Genomic DNA, 21895 nt, shown 5'->3' on the forward strand with positions numbered 1-21895 from the left:
CCGGGAGCCGCGAAGGTAACCACGGCTGTGGCCGCCGTGCGCCCTCAGTTGCCTCACGGCGCGCTCCGCACTGGGCGCTGCAGCCTGGGCGCCTGCGGGCGGCTTCACTGGGCGATTTGCCGAGTGAATTGTCGGCGGAACATTGGTTTCTGCGAGCGAGTCCTGAACTCGCGGGGACTCTGTCTCTGCGAGCGAGTCCTGAACTCGCGGGGACTCTGTCTCTGCGAGCGAGTCCTGAACTCGCGGGGACTTTGTCTCTGCGAGCGAGTCCTGAATTGCCTTTGAAGGTAAAGACTGACTAAAGTTGAGGCTTTTGGTTTTGTCGCATCTGTGCTCTGAAAAAGAATGCCAAAGGGAAATACAGGATGTGATAATGCCAGTCTTCTGGTGTAGCAGTTCGGTGGCACGTACAGCCGAGTGGGTGAACAATATATGGTGCAATGATTGTGCTCTCTTTTTACTGAAGAAATGCAACATCTCCTAAATACACTAGTCTATACATTTTTTCCTGTAGTGATTACTTAAACTGCTTAAAGGTGAATGAGTTCTGTTCAAGTTTCAGTGGATTGTTATGATCTGGTTGTTAACATTATTAGGAAAATGCATCTGAATTCAGGTGCAAACGAGACCATATGCCAAAATCAATAGTCTGGATTTAATGTAACAGCAAATGTGAGGAAGAGAGAGAGAAAGAAATAGAAAAGGGGAGGAGGGGGGTTGGGGAGAGGGACAGAAAGAGAGTGACAGAGACTGATTAAGGTGGAAAATATCACCATTCCATGGAACCCATCGGCATACCATTAAATCCTCTTCTAGTCTTCTCTGTGCTGAGGTGTGACAAAACATAAGAGTCCAATGGATTCGTACAGATTTGGGCAAGGTGGGACTGCCCAGGTACCTCCCTGGGGCAGGGCAAGTTTGACTCTGTCTCTTGCTACTTTCAACTCATATAAAACCTTTAGCACCAGCATATCCTTGGAGTCTGCCATGAATTGGGTTCTGGATTTTCAGGTCTGTTACTTTGCATCCCGTGCAGTCACCTGGTGCAAGGCCTCAGGCGTGGGTCTGGGGGCACTTTGGAGGTCTTTGATGGGTTGTGACACCCCCTCAGCTGCCCCTCACGGCAATGTCCCTTGGATGTGGCCTTCTGGGAGTGGGGGTTCTAGAGCTGAGCCCGTTTGTGTGAGGGAGGATGGGTGTCCACTGCCTCTGAGCAGAGGTTACACCACACCCCCAAAATTTCCTCCTTCCCTCTCTGTTGATGGGAGGTTTGTGTGCAAGCCTGGCCTCAGCAGATGAGTCTGTGGCTATGACTTCCCCAGACAGAGCTGATTTTCAGGACAGCTGCTGGGTTTGGTTTTGTTGTGGATACATGTTTCTCCCTGAGCCTTGTTTACTCCTCCCCAGACCTGAGGTAGTGGGACAATAGTGTCACCTTTATCTTGTCTCAGTTTCCCTTAGGTGGCTTAACTCACCGTCCAAAGTTCCACTCAGGAAGCATTTTCAAGCAAGGGTGGGCTTTGGTGCTCGCAGCTTCTTTATACAGCTTTGTCACAAAGGGCAAAAATTCCTTTATGACACTATTTCAGCCATTAGCCATGACATTCCAGTCTCTCACAAGTCCTGTGAGGAGCAGCTGAGAGAGCAGGGGTTCTTCAGCCTAAAGAAGAGGAGGTCCACTTGAGCTGTTTTTAAGTAATATTTAAGCTACAGCTTTGTTCTATCTATCATTAATGTTCAGATTCTTGGCTCCAGGTTTCAGTATGATCCATCTTTGAAGTGCACAACATAGCCATATAGTCCTCAAATACAGTCCCACTAGAGGTCTAACAATACTAGCTACTTGTGCCAAACAAGCACTTAGCTACCTTTAAGTAATGTAAAATTTTTAGCACCAGTATATCCCTTGAGTCTGCCATGAATTGGGGTATGCATTTTCGGACTTTCATTGTTGCTCCTTCCAGGTGAAGCATTGTCGCTTATCTACGACATCCTCCCTTCAAAATGGCTTCTGGATTCTCGAAGAAGACACCACCACCACCACCACCTCGTTCTTTGTTAAGAGAAAAACTGGCGTCTGTTAAAGTGAGTACCCACTGGGGCTGTGCTAAGGCTGGAAACTCCCCTGGTGTCCCTCCTCTCCCTGCCCTGCCCGTTGTCCAGCAGCACTGTCCAGCTGCAGACCCCGTCCCCACCTCTCTGTGCCGTGCTCCTCTTGGTGGGGCTGTCCTGGTGCAGTAGGGAACACCGTGTGTTGCTTCAGGGACAGTCCAGCTTGCCTGGCTCTGCCACCGGAGCCAAGTTAAACCTCTGTGAAGCTGAAGCCCTGAGCACCTGCTCCTTTCCCTCCCCTTGGTCACAGTCATTCCTTCTGTCAGGTGGACACTCACCAGTGCTGCTCTGACCAGCCTGCCCTTGGGCATGTGGGGGGGAAGCTCAAACTCTGCCCAAAGCCTTGAGAGACGCGGCTGGTCCCAGCCTGAAGAGGTTCCAAACCAGCTGTTCCCTCTCCTCTCCTGTGTGGGGCACAGATCCAGCCCTGCAGGCAGCAGAGTCAGGGCTGCAATGGTGCCTTGGCTGTGTCAGGAGCTCACTTGACTGAAGATACCCCACGGCTGAGGCTCTGTCAAGGAGATCCCTCTGTTTTCTTCTGCGGAGGGATCTGTGAGCCCAGGCAGAGAAAACTAAAGCCAATTAACGGAGAGAACTAAAACTTGGACACATTCCTGTGCACCTCACTCTTGGTACAACTTTGCTTTCTTGCGTCTCTTGGACTCGCCCAGCAGTGCTATCTCCTTGCTGTGAGTTTTGAGTGTTGTGCAGGAATGGAGTTAGGGGAGTGCTGAGAGCTCCACCCCACTCTCTGAAAAGGTCACTGCCTCAATCCAATAAAACTAAAGAGGAAAAAAATGCCCAAAGAGCAGAAATCCCCAAACAAGTCACATCAAATCATGGAGAAGCTAATGGGACAGAGCCATGGGGTTGGAGTATGTATATTTTACTCTGTGTTATTAATTTACTGATGCTAAGTATTTCAGCAAGTAACTTCCAGGGCTTCCAGGACTGTCCTAGACTATGTGATCACAAATTATTCACCAGTGCCTCTTGTTCAAGAGAAAGCCTATATGAACAGTGGCATCTCTGAGGCTCTTGCTGCGTTTTTTTTTGCCTTTCAGCTGCTTCCATCTACGTTCCTGAGGGAGAAGGTTCAGGCCAGTACTGGGAGGCGTATTCTGCCCAGCATTAGCCCATTTCAAGTCCTGAGACTGAGTCGTCAAAAGGTAGCCTTTTCCTGCTCTTTTTCTTTCTGTTTGATGTGAAGTTTGAAGAGGATGTGTGCTTGTGACAGGCTTGCCTCCAGCAAAACATCTCAGTGTCCAGGTCCTGTCATTGCAAACTGCTTCTTGTGGTGGACTTGGAGTCCTGATCTGCACTAAGCCAACACAAATAACCTCTGCTGAAGCTGCTGGGCTTTGCTGGAGTGTAGCTGCCATTGCTAAAACAAGGGGGGGAAGGCTGGGGACGCAAAGGCACAAAATTGCCATTTGCCATTCTCCTGCTGAAACAGCCGCCTCTTGCTTAGGTGCGGTCACCAGCAAATGCTTGGGGTCATAGGATTCCCTCCGCAGTGGCAGCATTGGCCTTTGAAGGCCGAGGAGCTGCAGTAATTACTTCAGATTTAACAAAACTCATTGCATTCATGCTTTGGGTTGGAACCCTGACGTGGTGTTAGATTTTGCACGCTGCCAGATGTACAGGGGACTCACCCTGGGCAGAGGGGAATGGATGTGCTTTATCTGGATCAGTGCCTGCTTAGAGGTGTGTTTAAAGCTGCTTTTCTTGCAGGGCTGGCTCAGTATAAAGCCCACTCCAAACGGGTAGGTGACCGAGGTGGGCAGTTGAGCAGGAAATTGGCAGCATGAGATGTGTAACAAAGTGGTTAAGGATCGCCCTGGAGAGGGGGGATTGGGAACACCTCAGAGAAGGGCACGACTAAGGGGACAGCGTGCTGCAGCCACTCCCTTGGGCAGAGTGTGCCTCCTGTCAAGTCACGGAGGATTCCTGCTTGTGTCTCTGGAGTGACAGCAGTGTGTCTGGAGAGGGCAGACAAAGCAGGGGAGAGTTTTCTCAAAGCAATGTCTCTGCTCCAGAAGCATTTGTTGCTGTTGTGTCATTCCAGACGTGCTCTCCAATGGTATTAAATAAGATAGCAATAACAGATTACAAGAAAGCACCCATTTAAAAAGGAGATACCAACTTGCTGAGAAAAGAACTGAACGTTATCCTCATTCAGCGATCACCTCATTTGTCTTTTTCCTAACTTCTGTGTTACTTTACTTTTGCCTTTACCTCTGCTAGCAATGCACTAACTTTTAAATACAATTAACGGGGACAAAATCATCCAAGCAAAAGAAAACTGTTTATTAGTAACGATTCAACTGAGCTGGGCGTGTCTCCGTCTCCCCTGGAGACAAACAAAGACACCCTCCAGCAAAATGGCAATCTTTCTATACCCTTTATACCTGCCTGGGGCGGTCCCCGGCCCCTTTCCCGTTGGACAGTACTCAGGAACTTCCATTCTCTCTGACCACCAACTTTTCTGTCCCCTCCCCTCTCATCACCAACTTTTCTGTCCCCTCCCCTCTCATCCTACTTCCTTTTGGTCAGGTCTTCAGCCACGTCCTTCTCCCAGCTCACAGCAGCACGCAACAAACCAACCTGAAAAAATCCAAACCACAAACAACACACAGAACCAACAACTTTCATTCTTTAACTTAATAACCTTTTGACATTGTTCAGCAAAATATCGCCTCATCTCTCACACCTCCTCTGGTACTGTTCTCTTCTTACTAATGTCTAAGTTCTAGATGAAAAAAGATATTTGCAGTTGTGTGGGCCTCAGTTTCCCTGTCTCAGAATAACGGACATCCCAAAATTGTTTCCCATGGAGTCTGATGTAAATTTATGGGTTTTACTTACTCCATGAGTCCTCAGTCAGTGCCCCAGAGCTCTGTGACCTCATGGGCACAGGGCAGTCCTCAAGGTAAGTGCTGCCTGGCATTCTGGAGAAGGAAACCCGGAGAAATGGGTGCCAAAAGAGCAGCTTGGCTCGAGCCTGCTCTGTGTGGCCCTGCAGCTCTTGATCAGCTGAGAGCAGAGGTGGGTGAGCTACTGTTTCCCTAGTGTGGCCTGGGCAGAGGTGCTCGCCATGAGTCTGTACTTCAGTGGGGATCAGTGTAAGATTCTCCTTCATGAACCTTCCTCCCAGCAGCTGAACGTCTCCCTGCTCTCTCTTGCCTCTCCAGTTGTCATCAACTCCCCGGAAAAAGAGCTCGTTTAGCGTTTCCCCACCAGAGGTGGTATTTCGGAACTTCGTCGTTCATGAGGTCTATGAAATGGTGGTGTCTCTCATGAATAAGGGCGAGGTAAGTGCTGGGACATGGAGCGTTAACACTGTGCTGGAAGAGTGGTGTAATTCCCATAGTGTACAGCAAAGCAAGTTATCTGCTGCAGCACATCCAGAAGAAAATGTCTCAGCATCTTGTTCTGCAAGATGGTGGAAATCTTCCTGTGCTGGGAATTCTCCCCTGATTTTGCCCATGGGCTGACGGTATCTATCCCAAAGGAGTTTCCTTCTTTTGAAAGCTCTGATTGATAGGAATGTTGAGGGTTGTACAGTTCTTACCTGCTCTCATGCTTTGCCTTGAGTCTATACCACATCTTGTGTCTCCTTGGTTAATCTTGGTTCCTGGTAGGAATTTCTGCCTCTCTCAGCCTGTTTGGCTCCCTTTGTGCAGCTCAGAGTCGAAGCTCAGGGGCTGAGTCTTCTACGCTTTCTGCTGGAATCACTATCATTAGTGGCATTAGCACGGCAGGAAATGTTCTGAAACAGCCCTGGAATCAGAGTGATGTAGCAGAAGCAGTAGGAGGCCTTTAGGTGCCACTTCAGGCTCCTGCTAAGCTTCATCCAGCTCTGCTCAGGTTTTCCAAAAGCAACATGGTGCTCTGCTTTCCCTTTGGAGAACCACAGCACATCCAAAGCCATGTGCTCCTGTTTGGCAGTTTCCCAAGAGAGTTGAGAGGGAAAAAGTTGAAAAATGTCAGCAGTTGTGTTGGACTGTAAAGGGGAAAACTGAGACCATTTGAATTTCTGTCAGGGAAACATTTTCTTAAATGAGGCTTGTGCCAAGAGTGGGCTGGTGGGAAGAGACAGGAGGGAGTCAAAATCATCTGGTTTGGACTTTTTGAGAGCATTTTGGTGCTCAGGGGTTGATATGTATGTGTTGAAAATGCATGTTTGCTGTGTCTGTGTATCCCAGAGAGCAGAACTTGGCCTGCTGGCTGCAAGCGGGAATGCCCAGCAGCCCAGCTTGCCTGCACAGGCAGCAAGAACCCCTGGAGAGCCAAGGTTGGCTTTTAATACTGAAACCACACTGTGAGTCAGTGCTGGTCATGTTTTGAAATATTGCCCCCGCAGTCCCCCCCCGCCAGGGCTAGCTCTGGAGAGGCTTTGGAGGAATATCTCCAAAGGGACAGGACAAAAGATTTCAAAAGAGGCTCTTACCCCCAGATTATTCCTCAAAGGGGTCCAGGGGCCGAAAGAGAGAGAACAAAGAAATCCAGGGGTCTTATCTAGTCTCCTATTTTGGGAGGGTCCTGGCATTCAGCCAATTAGGTGTGGACATGTAGGGAGGAAATTCTCGAAGGCCTTTTGGCGAGAGACCATTCCCCTAAAGAATTACAACGTTTCTCCAGGAGGAAAATGCCTTTGAAGCCCACAGTCAGTAGGCACAGCCTGTCTGTGTTTCCATCACTTTTGGGGAGGTGATTGCTGTAATCAGTTGATGATTCTTCCTTGCTGCTTTACTGGCCCTTTAAATTCTCTTTGTCGTCTCCTTTTTTTAGGGATTGCTGTGTTCCTTCTTTTGCTTTTCAGGTTTGCTTTTATTCCCAGTAAGGCCACAGTGTTTGGTCTCCTCTCTTGCTGCTCTGCCTGCATGACTGTATCTCCCAGAACTGCCCTATCCAAAGCTGACCTGCTAGAAAGGAATTTCTTCCTTCCCCGGGGATAATGTGCTGTTATGCTTTCAGGTAGCACAAACCCTCTGTGGAACACGACTGCATAGCTGTGTGCAGGCAGAAGCCAGCAGGTTTTTGGCCCTGTTGAATATGCAGATGATTTGGTTCAGGTGCTCTGTCTCCATCCTGCTGGTGCTGACCTGCTCGGCCTTTCCTTCCCACCAGGCACTGCCCTACTGCCCCTGACCAAAATGCTGGAGCCAGACAGAAGGGATTCAAGTTCACCATTGGGAATTCTGTGCCTGTACCTCCACAGCTGAAAGGGCTTTAGAAAAGGGGTCAAGGAAGGACGTCACCAGGGCATGGGCAGGTCTCCTCTTGTCCTGTTTCCTCAAGTGGCAAAATCATGGTTCCATGTCTTTCCTGCAGAATCTTCAGAGGGTGCAGGTCTCCATGGAGAGCTCACCTTACTTCCAGCTGGCGGGCCCCAGTGATGCATGCCGTGCCGTGCCAGGAGGCGCCGTTACCAATGTGCACGTCCACTTCACTCCTGACGAGAACAAGGTGAGACTGGAGGAGCCAAAACACAGATTTATCTCCAAAGCCATTGTTGTCCCTGCACTCTGGGTACAGCCCATGCTGTGAGCTTGGCTCCAGGCCGTGGGCAGGCAGCCTGCAGCCAGTCCCAGCTTGGCATGTGCTGTCAGGCCCTGCACCCAGGCCTGACAGGCCCTGCTTCCCCTCGCTGCACATTCCTCTGAGCATTCCCAAGGGAAGAAAGATGCCCAGGGAACAGTATGCAAATGATAGAGGGGTGTTGATAGATGTCTGGCCATCTCTAGGTATAGTGGAAGGGGTTTCATTATTCTGCAAAGTACTAGAGGAACAAAGAGGTCAGAGAGCTTTCCTCCTTCCTGACTGGCAACAGCTTCCCTGCCTCACCCGGGGCTGGAGCAAGGACGGTGCTTTTTCACACCCTCTGTTCTCCAGCCTTGGGCTGTGCTGTCCCAGAGCACAGCTGACCATGATACGGCTGCAAGGCCAGGGCAGAGGATGTGCTGTGCCCGTGGGCCCAGCCTGGCACAGGCACACTGAGCTCTAGGTGCCCTTAGTCAGCAGGAGCTTGGTGAGCTGCAGGGGACTTGGACACCTGCCTGAAAGAGCTCGTGTAGGGCAGGTACAGCCTGCAGGCAGGCAGACCTGTGGGCCCAGAGCCGGTGGCAGCGACACTGCTGCGGCTCTGTCTTCATGCCTGTCACTGTGGCTGCTCTGTCAGCTGGCGCCCATTCCATGCCACTTGTGCTTTTGCGTGCAAGTTTGAACACCAGTGCCGAGGCCCTGGCAAGTCTGCTCTCAGCGCTGTGATCTGGAGGCTGGTTCATACAGAGGGGTTTAGGACATGGCATGGAAGGGAGGAAGCCTTGCCGGGAAACAAAGAGAGGCTCTTTGCAACAGCATCCTGCTACCTCTTAGCACTGTTCTTCTCGTGACTTGGTTGGAGAGGCAAAGTTAGAGGGGAGTTCTGAGCAAACAGATATTTCTACACCAGGCCAGAGGTCCAGGATCTCTTTGGGTGCAGCTGTTTTCTCAGTTTCCTTTTGTTGCTTAGATTCAGTTTAACACTTTGTCCTATTCTCAATCAGTGGGAATATAGTAACCTAAGGAGGAATGTCCTGTGTTCCCTAGCTCCATGTTCCTTAGAAGGGACTTAGGAATTATTTAACATCATTAAAATTGAGAGTAAAAATTATGGTGGCCTAGGGCAGTTGTCTGTATGACCCAAGTGACACAAGAGCTTAATGCCACTGAGATAGGTTTTGCAAAGTGCACTGCTGCCTTTAAAATGTGAGATATTAGTAGAACTTATTGTTCATTTGGGGGTGGAATAGGTAAATTGATACCCTTGAAGGGATATAGGAAATGGCTTTTCTTCTGCCATGGAGATGGCGCCAAATGACCTGTGCTGAGACAGTTTCTTTTCCTGCAGGTTTATTCCCATGAGCTCGTCTGCGTCAGTGGAGAGGAAAGGATAGTTGTGCCAATTCGGGCCATCCCTGCCCGAGCTATCCTGAACTTCCCCGACGAGCTGGACTTCTCAAAGTGTCCTGTCAAAGGCAGCACCCGCAAGAGTCTGCTGATTGAGAATTCTGGTAGTCTGGCAGCTCATTACCAGCTGAGCACCGAGAGGTGAGGCAGCTCATCTGTCCTTGTGCAAAACACCTTTGGGGGATAACAGAGTTGGGAAAGAACAACAAAAGGAACCAGAGCATGGGAGCTGCTGCCCTGCGTCGCCGGCTGCAAATGGGCAGGATGGATGGCATCTGCTCTTGCTTTCGGTGTTCTTAGCAGGATGCAGCCTTTGAGCTTTCTCCGTCCCAGATTTCCTGGGGGGTGCTGGAACATGTTAGTAGCTGGCTTGCGCCCTCCTGAGCACAAGCAGCTTCTGAAATGGGTACTCACCACTGTCAGCCAAACAGACCCATTCTCTGGGAGGACACAGGCACATGGCTTTCCAGTGGTCCCTGCATCAGATGCCCAACATGAGCTGTGTTGCAGGCAGCCGGTGCAGTTCCTGTTACTTAAAGCTGATCTGATTTCCCTTGTCAGCTGAGGGCATCAGTCCTCTCTTCTGTTCCGTGATGAACCTTTGAAAGCCAGTTTAAAATTTCAAACACGTGCTTTAAATCTCTGAATAAGGTCGTGCCCCCTTTCATTGAGATCTCTTTTTATATACTCTGAAGTTCCTGTGTTTCTGCTGTTTTTTCATTTTGGTTTGTGTTAAATGTTTGCCAAAAGATCATGAATTCTTCATTGGGAACTTTCATAAATGTCAAGCTCCTCTAATGCCTATCAATACACCACATGCCCATAGGTATATGCACAGGTGTATTAGAAACATGAGACATTTAGTGAATGTGTGAAAAGCAATTGGGCTGCTTTAAAAGATAAAAGAACGTAGAATAACTTTTTCTAGAGGGGACCTCTGGAAATTGTCTGAGCAAATACACTGCTCAAAGCAAGACCAGTGTCCGGGGATTGCAAGGGGCCGTTGGGAGATCTGGAGTTGTCTTTAGATGCCATACAAGGAAACAAACATACAAATGGACTAGTTAAAGAGCCGAAGAAAACCTATTAAAACCCCTCCATGACCTTATCTTTTCTGCCTGTCGGGTGCAGTAGTGATTCATTGAAAGGGTAGATCTAACAGGATGAGAACTATCTTAAGGAGCAGCTCACAATTAACTCACTATATTGCTCTAATCAACCCGTAAAAGGCCAAAATTTATCCTGCCAGCCCCATCTCTTGGCAGTGGTTTTCATTTGGTTATTATAGCGTCAGGGATGTCTCCTTCACAGTCCTTCCTATCTGTGGGCTCAGGGAACAGCTTAGTGATGTTGACTGAAATTCAGAGGAGTTAAGTTTAACTGTAGAGCTTGTGTCCTTGGGTCTTGGGGAGCCAGGTCTATATGAGAGATGACTGCTCCAGCAGGAACAGAGGAGTCTGGTGGGTACAGCCTGGGGTGGGATGTAGGAGATGCAAGGGCTGATTTGCACTCAGTTTTTCAGCCCTGACAACTGAAACTTGGCTGGATCCTCTTCTCCTGGTAATTTGAAAATAAGAAGATATCTTCTTTCTCATGCAACGCCTGAAGTCACTCCCAGGAGTGTTATTCGCATCCTGCCATCTGAGGGCAGGAGTATGTAACATGGGGCAGGAGTGGGAAGGGAAGGGAAGGGAAGGGAAGGGAAGGGAAGGGAAGGGAAGGGAAGGGAAGGGAAGGGAAGGGAAGGGAAGGGAAGGGAAGGGAAGGGAAGGGAAGGGAAGGGAAGGGAAGGGAAGGGAAGGGAAGGGAAGGGAAGGGAAGGGAAGGGAAGGGAAGGGAAGGGAAGGGAAGGGAAGGGAAGGGAAGGGAAGGGAAGGGAAGGGAAGGGAAGGGAAGGGAAGGGAAGGGAAGGGAAGGGAAGGGAAGGGAAGGTAGTGCTGAAGTGTGGCCAGGGACTCCCTTAACTGGCAGCTTCTCTTTCTGGCAAAATTTCTGACAAAATAATAAGAAAAAACTCCTGTGCCTTGCCCACACCAAGCACCGATCCCCCAAGCCCCAGCAGAGACCTGCAGCAGTGCTGGCTCACCCTCGGGGCAGATGTGGGAGCTCGTACAGTAATCGGGCTCCGGGGCTGCTGGGGCCTTGTCTTTCCTCCTCTCTCCCCAAAGTCTCACATCCAGCACATAAACATTGCTGGCCCAAGGCTTCTCCATCAGCCACTAGTGATGTTCTCACTAGTGGTAATGGAGCAGGTCAGGCCCATAACTGCAGCAATAGGTCCTTAGTGAGCAGAACCTGAAGCAAGTTCATCAGCTGTCACTACTGACATGAATGAAATTCAGCTTGCCAGATGTTCTCTATATTTTTGTGTGTGATAAGTTCAGCACCAAACTCCCCAGAACACCCTTTCTGTGCACAGATTGACCACCAGCAAAGCGCTGAGGAACTTTTGTTTCCTCAGTGGGGCTGTGGAAGAGCACAAAGCCCAGCAACTTCTGGGCAGAAGCACATTTCACCTGAGCTGTCCCTGAGCATCAAAACACGGAGTCTTGTGTTTGTCAGGCAAGAACTGTTCGCCTGGTGACCAATCCTAATTGCTCCTGTTACATCCAAAGTGCACCAAGACATTTGCGTAATTATTTCCAACACATTGCACAGAGTTTGTCTGGTGAGCCAAGCAAACAGTTACCAGCCTGGATGACAACCCAGGGTCCCAGATTGCATTGCTGGTAAATACACAAAACCCTCCTGTTCTGCCTCCTCGATGTGCTCCTGCTAATGGTGCTTCATAGAGCTGGGATTGGATCCTTCAGATTGTAAATGGCATCCTCCTTTTGGGTCTTGTTTCCATGTCACTGTATTGCTCTAATCTGCATTTGCACTCTTTCAGAGTTTTGATTGCTCCTTTTTGTAGAGCAGCTTTCATTGAAATGCTGATAAAATGTGCTAATTCAGGATCTTTTCAAGGTAAAATAAACCAAAGAGCCACGCTGCAAATTCAACAGTAATTATTCCGTGGTCTTCAAGGGAAAGTTCCTTCTCCCTGTCTGATTCCTAGGCTGTAATCTCACAAGAGAGGTAGTGCCCTAACATTTGCATCTCTTGAGAGGAGGTTTATAGGTAGCAGGAAAAGAGAAATTCCTGAGGCAGTCAGTATCAAGTTATGCATGCAGATAGCTCTTAACTCTCTCTGTGCTTTTCACAAACCATTCTCTGATGGGATTGCTGGCAGTCAGAAGGCTGGATGCCGAGTATGGGGGGGATTAGGTCGTTTTATCCCACAGGATCTTCTGAGGGCTGGATCTCCTCAGAAGTGGGTCAGTAGCTGTTTCTGATCCTGGCTGTTCCGTCTGTCTTGGCTGTAGTTTGTTTGCTCCCTGCTTGCCCAAGTGAGCTGAAGTGACCTGCACTGCAGAAGGAATGTCATGGCCAGATGTCCCCCCAAGTCCTGATCTCTCTCTTTGTGTTGCAGTCCTTTCTCCGTGGTTCCAGCCGAAGGAATTCTGGGCCCTGGTCACACCATGCAGGTGACAGTGGGATTTCACCCGCTGACGAGCGGTGACCATTTCGGGTCCCTGGTGGCGCGCTGCACAGGTGAGTGCTGGGCAACGCACGGGACACAGGACAGTTCTCCACCATCACTCCCTGTTCATCCCCCTCAATTCCCTCTAGATGTACCTTCTCTGTTCCAGCTCTGCCCCAAAGAAAACTGAAATAGCTGGTGTTTAAATGGTTGAAAAAGTGGATCCCCTCTAACAGGGCTGAGATTTTTGGAATTCTGTTTTGCTGGGTGTTGCAGAGTGGAGGAAGGAGGAACCCTGATTCTCCACTACTGTGTGGCTACGCCTGGGTGAAGTTTTATTTTACTCCTGGGCAGTGCTGTATGTGAGCTGCGAGGTCTCCGTCAGACTCTCTCCAATGCAGTGTATTTCTTGCACACCTCTGTCCTGTATGCCGCTTTTCCACTGGCTTGTCACAGACCCTTTTACTATGTTGCCCTCTACGCATCTATGTAGTTTTTGCCTAATAACACCTTCAGGCCCTCAAGTTCCTGTATGGTGACAAATCAAGACAAATTTTTCCTCGTCCCCATTTCCCAGGCCGTTCATGCTGTTGCAAACCTCTCTCATCTCCCATTTGATTTCTAGACTGAGGAATCCCATTCAGTCTTCGTATAGAAGCTGCTCTGTACTTATTAATCTTTCCTTGTCCTTTTTTATTTAATCTGAAATGCTCCATCTTGGTTTTTGAGATCAGAACAATATAAAATATTGCAAGACTGATGGGGCTGTGGGTTTGGACAGGGAGATGACGGTGATGATTTTTATGGTGTTCATTTTGTAGTGGTTTGTCATATTGCAAAGCCAGGCTGGTTGTGTTTCCTCTCCTGTGTCCCCTCCTGCTGTGGGCTGTCACTTCACCTGTTCCTCTGGGTCTCCTTTTTCTGCCCACATGCCCCCAGGCATATTTGCTTGTCAGCAACAAGGGATCCAAGGGATCAGGAGAGGCAGGAGTCTCGTGGGATGCGCAGGGGAGACCTCGGCAAGCCAGGATTGACCAGGGCTCCTCAGTGTCACCTGAAGGACTTTGATGCAGAAATCCCAGTGATCTGAGTGGGTCACCTGAGCACATCTGACAAATCCCACTGTACATACTGTCACCTTGGGGCCAAATCTCTACAAACACTCTCAGAAATAAGGTGGTTAAGGAGGTGCCCAGGACATCCTCACGCCGTACACACAGAGCTGTCAGGACGTGCTAAATGTACTGATCCATGGAACTGCTAATACATTTAAAAGCTATGACACTTTCTTCCGTGACCTGTGGTTTGCTTTGTTCCTTGTGCTTCCATCAGCAACTGAGCTAGCTGAGCAAAGACTCTGCTTTGTTCCAGGTGAAGAAAGTTTCTTCACACTCCTTCGCGCAGAAGCTGCAGATGTCAACATTGGGTTGAGCACATATTCCGTGAAGGTTGAGAAGACTTTCATCACCACAGCAAGCCACACAAGCATGTTCATCAGGAACAGGAGTAACATCACAGCCCACTTCCAGTGGAAGATGTTTCCTACTGAGGAAGCCGACAATGAAGAGAAGAGGAGGTTGGTTTGAAAGATACGTTTCAGTGAGATACATGGCCCAAGACTGAAACTAGTGCATGGCCTCAGGGGGGTGTTGGTGATTTTGAATGGTTTAGGCCAAGTAAACCATCCCTGGCATTAGGGTGCGTGTCCCTGGGCTTCAGGAGCTCAGCACAGCAATCCAGTTCCATTTATACTCCAACCAAGGATGGCATTTTGGGAAGGAAAGGTTGATTGCAATGACTGGGTTTCCTCAAGGTCTAATTGGGCTTTTGCCTCCCTAATCTTCTTCCTACATGACCTGGCAACATCCTTCAACGTTTCCTGAGTTGCCAGCCCCTCTTTGCAAAGGCGATACGCCCTCTTTTTTCCCCTTAGTTCCTTCCAAATCTCCTTGCCCATCCAGGCTCGTTGTCTTCCCTGTCAGCTCACCTTTCAGCACACAGGGACAGTCTGTTCCTGTGCCTTCGAGACTTCTTTCTTGTAGTATGTCCATCCTTCCTGGACCCTTTTGTTTGTAAAGGCTGTTTCCCAAGGTCCTCTCCAAAACAGTCTCTTGGACAGGCCGAAGGCTGCCTTCCAGAAGACCAGAGTGGAAGTTTTGTTGATGCCCCTCCTTGTTTCACTGATTGTTGAAAACTCTGTTATTTCACAGTCACTGTACCCCCAGACAGTGGTGAACAGATGAAGTTCATTTAGTTCTTAGGGAATCTCCTGGTGATATCCAGTACCTGGATCCCAGGGAGGCAGCAGGCTTCCCTGTGGAACGGATCCGCTCGATATACAGGGCCCTCATTTCCCCTTAGAAGGGATTCACTTACTACCACTACCCTTCTTTTCTTCGTAATACTTGAGGCTGGGATCTGTCTGGCAGAAAAAGTGCAGCTGTCTCCAGACAGAATTTTCTCTTTTAGTGTCATCTGTCTGAGCCTCTGGATCCAGGGCCTCATACCTATTCTGTCAGGGTGCAGTGATGGGGGTCAGGACAGGATTTCATTACCTCCTCAGCAGAAGCCCATCCCCATTCCCCACTGTCTCCTAGGTCTTCTCCTTCTGCCTGATCACAAGAAGGGCAGGGCTCCTCTGACTCCTGCTGAGCTTCTCTCGGGCTTGGAAGGGTGTAACTCCAGCAGTTTATTTTTGTTTCGCTCTCCCTAATGCTCCTCAGCCTTTCCACTTCTTCCTTACCTTCTGCCACTAGACAGAGCAGATCATTCACCTGCTCACACTGCACGCAGGTGTCTTTCACATTATCCTCTGATATTAACACCAGGCTCAGACCCTCCCTGCAGCCAGGGGCCTGGACAGCTGTGTCCTTCCTGGGGGGTTCTGTTTGAGATCGTACACTCTTGCTGGCGGCAGCAGCAGCAATGACTTTTGATCATTTGTAAACTTGCTGGGGGAAAAAAAAAAAGGCAGAAAGATGAAAGGAAAAAAAAGGCAAGCACCTCAAAACCAACCAAAAGACACAGCCCGCTACACAAGGAGGGTGGGTGGCTGCAGCCTTTCTGCTCGGCCTGCTTGCGTGAACTGCCACGCAAAAATGAAAAAATGCTGTGCAAACTGCCAGCCCAAACTGCTGTGCCAAAACTGCCGTGCCAAAACTGCCGTGCCAAAAGTGCCATGCCCAAACTGCTGTCCCCAAACTGCTGTGCCCAAACTGCTGTGCCAGAACTGCCACGGCAAGCGCCTGTTTGCTGCGGGCCAGGTCGCTTGCACTCCCCAGAGCCATTTTAAATCACCTGCAAAGGAACAGGAGGTCGAGCCTCACCCGCTTGAATGGATGGCAAGAGGGTCCTTTAGTGCCCTGGGCTTCTTGGTTCTCCACTGTTCTCTGTCTACTTACACAGTGTCTGACTTCCATACGAGCTCTGTATGTTAAAAGAAAATCCCATGACCACCTCTGGCTATTTCCCTGGGCTGTTTATTTCCATTTTTTCTTACTTGCCTGCCTCAGCCTGGATCCCAGGTGATCCACTTTCCCCTCAGAAGAAACTGAGTTTTCTTTAAGTAAACTTCAACCTGGTTTTGGTTTTGTGGATTTTTTCCAATTACATTTGTTTTCATGCCAGTTTGTGTCCTAGACTGTCACCAGGACATTTTGTTTTTCCTTACTTCCAGTCTTAGGGATGGTGTTAGCTCTAAGGCCAACTCTCCTGCTGTCAGAGATGCTTTTGAGATCTCAGAGCAGAGAGGACTTTTTTTTATGAGAGGAGCCAGTGCAGGATCCTTTCACTCTCTGGCCATTCTACTACCATGCACTGGGATGGGACCCAAAAAGCTCTGGATCCTGAAAAGATGATCTCTCCAGGAGTTTGCTCTCTCCCTCCTGCACCACGAAGTCCCTTCCCCTCTCACAGCCTCTGTTTTCATGCATATAAAACCTTGGATATCACTGAAGGGATGCGGTGCCTGAATTCATCAATTTCCTTTGGAAGTGCTCTGGGATGCTCTTGTGAAAGGCAGAGTAGGGAACAGGGCAGGTCCAAAATGGAAGAAGCAAAGAGCAATGCTGGTAACACGTAACCACAACCCAGCTTTGTCTCCCTTTCCCAGGGAAGTCCTGCAGTGGGTGCTCCGTGATCTTTATCTGCCTCCCCCGAGCAGCTCAGTGGTAGGAAAAGCCAGCTGAGGTGGCTGGTGGATTCTCGCTCAGTGTTGGCAGAGGCTTTGAGGCAGGAGATTCTCTTGAGGGATGCTGGCTTTCCAAAGCTCTCCTGAGCTTGCAAGTGTGGAGTAAAGCTACCTGCTGAGCTAGTGCACAACAAGTTATCTTCTGATCCAGTTGGGACCCTCGTGGCTTGGGGTCAGCCCTTGCTGGGGAGCTGCCGCTCCTCCCCAAGTGCTTTGCTCTCCCACACTTCCGCTTCTCTCTGCAAATATATTAAATGACCTGCTGGCTTTTTCTCTCCCTGTGGCTGCAGGCAGTGTGATTTGCTGGAGCCACCACCAAAGGTCTGGATGGAAGACTTCGTGGAGGAGAAAAAAATAAAGAAGGTGAAGGGCTTTTGTGAAAATCGCACCGCCCTCCTGAGCAAAAAGGTCCAGGAGGAGAAGGCAAAGGTGCAAGAAGACCCCCTGCTGTTCTCCAATGACTTTTTTTCCATTGAGCCAATGGTGAGTGATAGCTGAGAACCTCATTTTCCTCTTCTTCCTCCTCCTCCTCCTCCTCCTCCTCCTCTTCCTCCTCCCGCCCACCCTACCCCCGCCCCTTCCCCCGGGTGCGGTCACTCAGCAGATCCTCAGCTGGCTCGGTGAGCTCAGAGGGAGGACATGGAGTTTCTGGTGCGGCTGCAGAGCTCACTGCTGAAAGTATTTCTGCCCTGCAGGCTCAAGGCAGGGCTGGGAGCCTGACAAAGCTGAGCTCTGCTGCCAGGGCTCGAGCTCAGGGCACTCCGTGTCCTTGAAGTGTCCACAGGGAGCAGTTTTTGTAGGTAGGGGCTCCCCCGACACGTGCTGCTGCGTGGGGTTCAGCGGAGGGTGTTGGAGCAGTGCCAGTTCACGTATCGACACGAAGCATGCAAGGGTTCGCTGGGAAAAGGAGGCCAAATTCAGCCCAAGGTTAATCATAGAAATGCCTGTCCCTTCCTCTAACCACGACTCGCACTGTTTGTGAGTCTCCCAGTGTCGTCTGTGAGCCTGGACACAAGGGTGGGAGGTTATAATGGGCATCTTGAGTTCTCTTGCACACGGGGACAGTAAACCTTTTCTTTTTCTGTTTATGCAAGCAAACGCCCATGTCCTCCCATCAGCCAGAGCCCTGATTCTGAGTATTGGCATTGTGAGAGATGATGAATGCCTGGTGTCTGCACAGTGCAAAATGCCTTCTCATCCTGGAGTAAATCCTAGAATAATCCCAACCTCTGCTTTCTTTCAAAAAAGGTTAAACTAATATTTTTCTTTCCAAGGAAGGGGATCGTGTTCTTGGTTACTCCTATGGCCCATCTAAGGCCAAGAGCCACCAGTGCACAATGGCAGTTAGATACCACTGTAGCTGACTGCAGCATGATGTGACCAGGAGCTTGTGTCAGAGCAGCAGGAACATTGTGGAGAGTGGGGGCTGATCAGCTGAGCATTGAGAGCGCCCAGTGGTGTGTTGAGCTGGGTTTAGAGTGTTTCCTTGGGCTCCTTATGTTGTTTACTCATCACTGATGCTCTAAAGAAAGGCTTAGAGGAGTGGTTGAAAACAAGAAGTGTGAAGTTTGAAGATAAATCTTTTTCTGTCTCTTTCTGTTTCAGGAGGGAGAGATTGGGCCACGTTGTTCGGCTGAAATCAAGGTGACCTTTAAACCCCTGGAAGCACTGAAGTATCAGAGTGTGGCCTACTGTGACATCTCAGGTACAGCTCCTTTGCCCTGCTTCTCTCACCCACAGTGAAGCCATGGAGCAAGCCCGAGCCCACTGGGCTCCCATGTAACTGCTGGGAAGAGTTCCTGGTCAGCAGGGCAGTGCTGGCACATCCCCAGTGTCCCTGCAGCTTCCAGGGAGTCTCCCATGCAAGGCCAGGGCTCGGAACACCTGTGTCTGGATTGCTGATCCCAGAACAACCCAGGCAGTGCAGGGAGATCTTTTCATGGCACGGCTTTGCCAGCATTTCCTCAAAGGCCAAGGAGCTGCAGAGCAGAACAGCTTTAGTGAACAAGCACTAAGCCCCTCTAGACCACTGACCTCCAGGATGGGTCCATTTGACATGGATCCATCATCAGGCAGTCGGAGCTGAGTTAGAAATGTGCTCCCTGAGCCTGGATCACCTCCAGACACCACCAGGCCAGCGGAGGCGGAGCCCCGCTGAGCCCAGGGTGTTGGTAGAAGGACCACCCTTGGCCAGCACCTGCTTCTCTCCCTGTGTGGGAATTGTCACCTTGCAGCTCTCAGTCTGTGCAAACAGAACACAGTGCCGAGTGTCAGAAGTGGAGGACAGCAGTCCTGTGCTGCTGGGCCAGGTGGTTTGGCAGTTGTTGCCTGGCAGTTTGCCAGGTAGCAATTGCCAAATCTTTGTGAGCTTTGTGCCTTCACTGAATGGATTTCAAAGCTCCTCTAAGTGCATGGGGAGGAAACCCTAGAGTCATAGTACGTTAAGGATGGAACGGACCTCAAAGATTGTCTAGTGCCAAGGCCCCTGCCATGGGCAGGGACACCTCCCACTAGACCAGGTAGCTCCAAGCCCCATCCAGCCTGGCTTTGAACACTTTCAGGGCTGGAACCTCCACAACTCCCCTGGGGAACCTACTCCAGTGTCTCACCACCTCACAGTAAAAAAATTCTTCTTAATATCTAACCTAAATTTCCTTTCTTTCAATTTATACCTATTACTCCTTGGCCTGTCACTACAGGACACCAGAGATGTTTTAAACTCAGCAAACTGGTGGCTAAAATTGGAAACCAGCCCAAGGAATGGGTTAGAAATTGCAAGTCAGCCCCAGGGGATATCTCCTGAGGGAAGAGAAGGGTCCATATCTTCTGCTGCAGCATCAAGAGCTGGTTGCATGCAGCTCAGAATCAGGGACTAGCATTGAGGCAGCCTGGAAAATCCAGTAGAACAGAGGGAATTATTGTACTGAAATGGACATCTCTCCCCAGGCCGTGAGAGCAGGCTGGCCCTGCGCCTCAGAGGGGAAGGCCGCGGACCCTTGGTTGAACTCAGCTGTGATACCCTGAACCTCGGGGAAGTTTTTGTCAAAACCGCCCACACGCATGAGGTGAGCACCAGGGGATGGGATGGATCCTGATGGCTCCTGAGGCAGCAGCAAGCCTGGTGGAGCTGTGGAATTCCTGGCAACCTGGGCAGTTGTGAGCAGGGAATATCTGATGTACTGGTCAAATCTGGGCGGGGGGGGGAAGGGGGGGGGTCCAGAAAGATGTGTCTGTTGTTCATGAAGCCCCACTCCCTTCTTTTGGGCAGCCTTCCATAGGGATCAGCTGGGAGGCTTCCTGCAAAACAACCCCTTTTGACCCAACACTGGGTCAAAAAGCTGTTCAGAGGCTTTTGTGGCAGCACCAGACACAAGGCACCTTTGTACTGGGCTGTTCGGAAGCAGCTGGGACAAACTGGCTACATTTGAGCTTCAGTCCACCGCAAACAATTTTCAGTCAAGTGTCTCTCCTGCTCATTCCTGGAAGTCACAGGAAAGCCATCCAGCCTCCTGGCTCAGTGCAGGCCCTTGCAAAGGGCTTGAGGATTCTTCCCCTTGCTGTCCAATCCCTCACCACACTTCAGGCTTGGTGCATCTCTGGCTCTAGGAGGAGAAAAGTGTTCCTGGGAATAAAGCAAGAGATTTTTCTACCTATTTGCCTCCCCCCTATTGGGGGTCAAGTTTGCAAAAGAAAAAGAGAGAGCAACTGAAAGAGGCAGAAAACGAGGCACATCATCATGCCAGACACTTTCAGAAGTTTGGCTGTAGAAGAGAAAGACACGTTGAGTTTTCTTACCAAAAGATGGTGCTGTCTGTACATTTTGATGTTGATGCCTCATTCTCAGTGTATTGTTTTCACGGTATGGGAAAAGGTAAATGCGTAGATACGGTACTGCTGGAGCTGTGCTGACTGGGGCAGCAGCAGCTCTGTGGTGATTCACTACACAGCTGCAATCACCCCACGTTGCTCTCAGGGCCAGGTCTGAATGAGCTTGGTGCTACTGACCAGAGGTGGACTGCTCTGTGTCCGTGGGGTAACCCCAGGGTGACTCCAGTTATGTGGAGTTGTGTGAGCTTCACATGAAAACCCAAAGGCAGAACTTGTCCTGTTGTATTTTTTTGACTTCTGCCGTCCAGCAGCACAAAGCATCTTCTGCCTTTTCTGGGTGTTAATTGCGCCATTAGAAAATAACTCCCAAGAAGGGAAGATTTCACGTGTACTTGCATTTTGTTTTCTTGCTGCTGCAGGTGAAACTGATGAACAAAGGAGTTGTTGATGCTCCCTTCACCTATATCCCTTCAAACACGAAAGTGGGCTGCTGCTTCAAGTTTGTACCCGAGGAGGGCCTCATTGCACCAGGTGGGATCCAGACTATTCAGATCTCCTTGGATGCCGCCGTGTTGGGGCGGTTTGAGGAACCATTCCAGTTCCGTGTGGCTGGATCTCCTACGCCTGTGATCCTGACCATCAAGTAAGGACTCTGGGAGCTTACTCTGGGTGGGCACATCTGTAGCTGTCTCTGGGACATCTCTCACCTACCTCATTTTGGGGCCAGGCAGAGAAAAAAGATGTTTCCTGAGGTCTCAATCTCTGCTCTGATCCTGGCATTGCCTTAGTGTGGGGCTGCCTGCTGCCCCGTGTGGTACCCGGGAGCTGGAATGACTCCTCCCTGCAGGGATCTCCCTCTGCCTTGGGCCATGGCAGGCAGTGGCATGGATCAGCTTTGGGCAGTAGCTGCTCTGGGATGTCCCCCCTGAACACCCAGCAAGGCCCCCAGGGCTTTGGAGATGGGCCAGCCTGGGTGATTCTCCACCAGCAGCAGTGTTTTTAAAAACTTCTGTTAATAATCCATCCCAAAGGGGCAGCAGCAGCCTCAGCTCACCTCTCATGGCCATGCATGGAGACAGGCTGTGCTCCGAGCTCCTGTGCAGAGTGCTCTGCTACCTCCTTTCCACAGCCAGGAAAAGCCTGATGTGGGAGACAGGGAGCTGTGCAGCAGGAACCGTCCCAAGGACATGGGCTTCATCCCATGATCCTGGCCCTGCAGAAGGGAGAAGGGGTGATGATGGGGGAGGCAGAGCTCAGTCCTCAGGACCACAGCAGCAAGAGGGCTTGTC

General features: G+C 50.2%; 1 protein-coding gene across 1 annotated transcript in view; it reads left to right on the forward strand.

Moving 5' to 3' along the window:
* Window positions 1-1126: 1126 nt before the first annotated feature.
* The window catches only part of LOC136296082 (hydrocephalus-inducing protein-like), a 73158-nt gene continuing 52389 nt past the window's right edge, over window positions 1127-21895 (forward strand). The window contains exons 1-11 of the mRNA XM_066194906.1: window positions 1127-1182; window positions 1971-2085; window positions 5307-5426; window positions 7450-7584; window positions 9008-9207; window positions 12539-12660; window positions 13961-14165; window positions 17069-17261; window positions 18384-18483; window positions 19725-19843; window positions 21026-21249. Coding sequence (XP_066051003.1) covers window positions 1127-1182; window positions 1971-2085; window positions 5307-5426; window positions 7450-7584; window positions 9008-9207; window positions 12539-12660; window positions 13961-14165; window positions 17069-17261; window positions 18384-18483; window positions 19725-19843; window positions 21026-21249 — 1589 coding nt within the window. The remainder of the gene's footprint in view (window positions 1183-1970; window positions 2086-5306; window positions 5427-7449; window positions 7585-9007; window positions 9208-12538; window positions 12661-13960; window positions 14166-17068; window positions 17262-18383; window positions 18484-19724; window positions 19844-21025; window positions 21250-21895) is intronic.

This window comes from Chamaea fasciata, unplaced genomic scaffold (genome assembly GCF_029207755.1).
Source record: "Chamaea fasciata isolate MVZ Bird 193981 ecotype frontalis unplaced genomic scaffold, bChaFas1.0.hap1 SCAF_12, whole genome shotgun sequence".
NCBI lineage: Eukaryota > Metazoa > Chordata > Aves > Passeriformes > Sylviidae > Chamaea > Chamaea fasciata.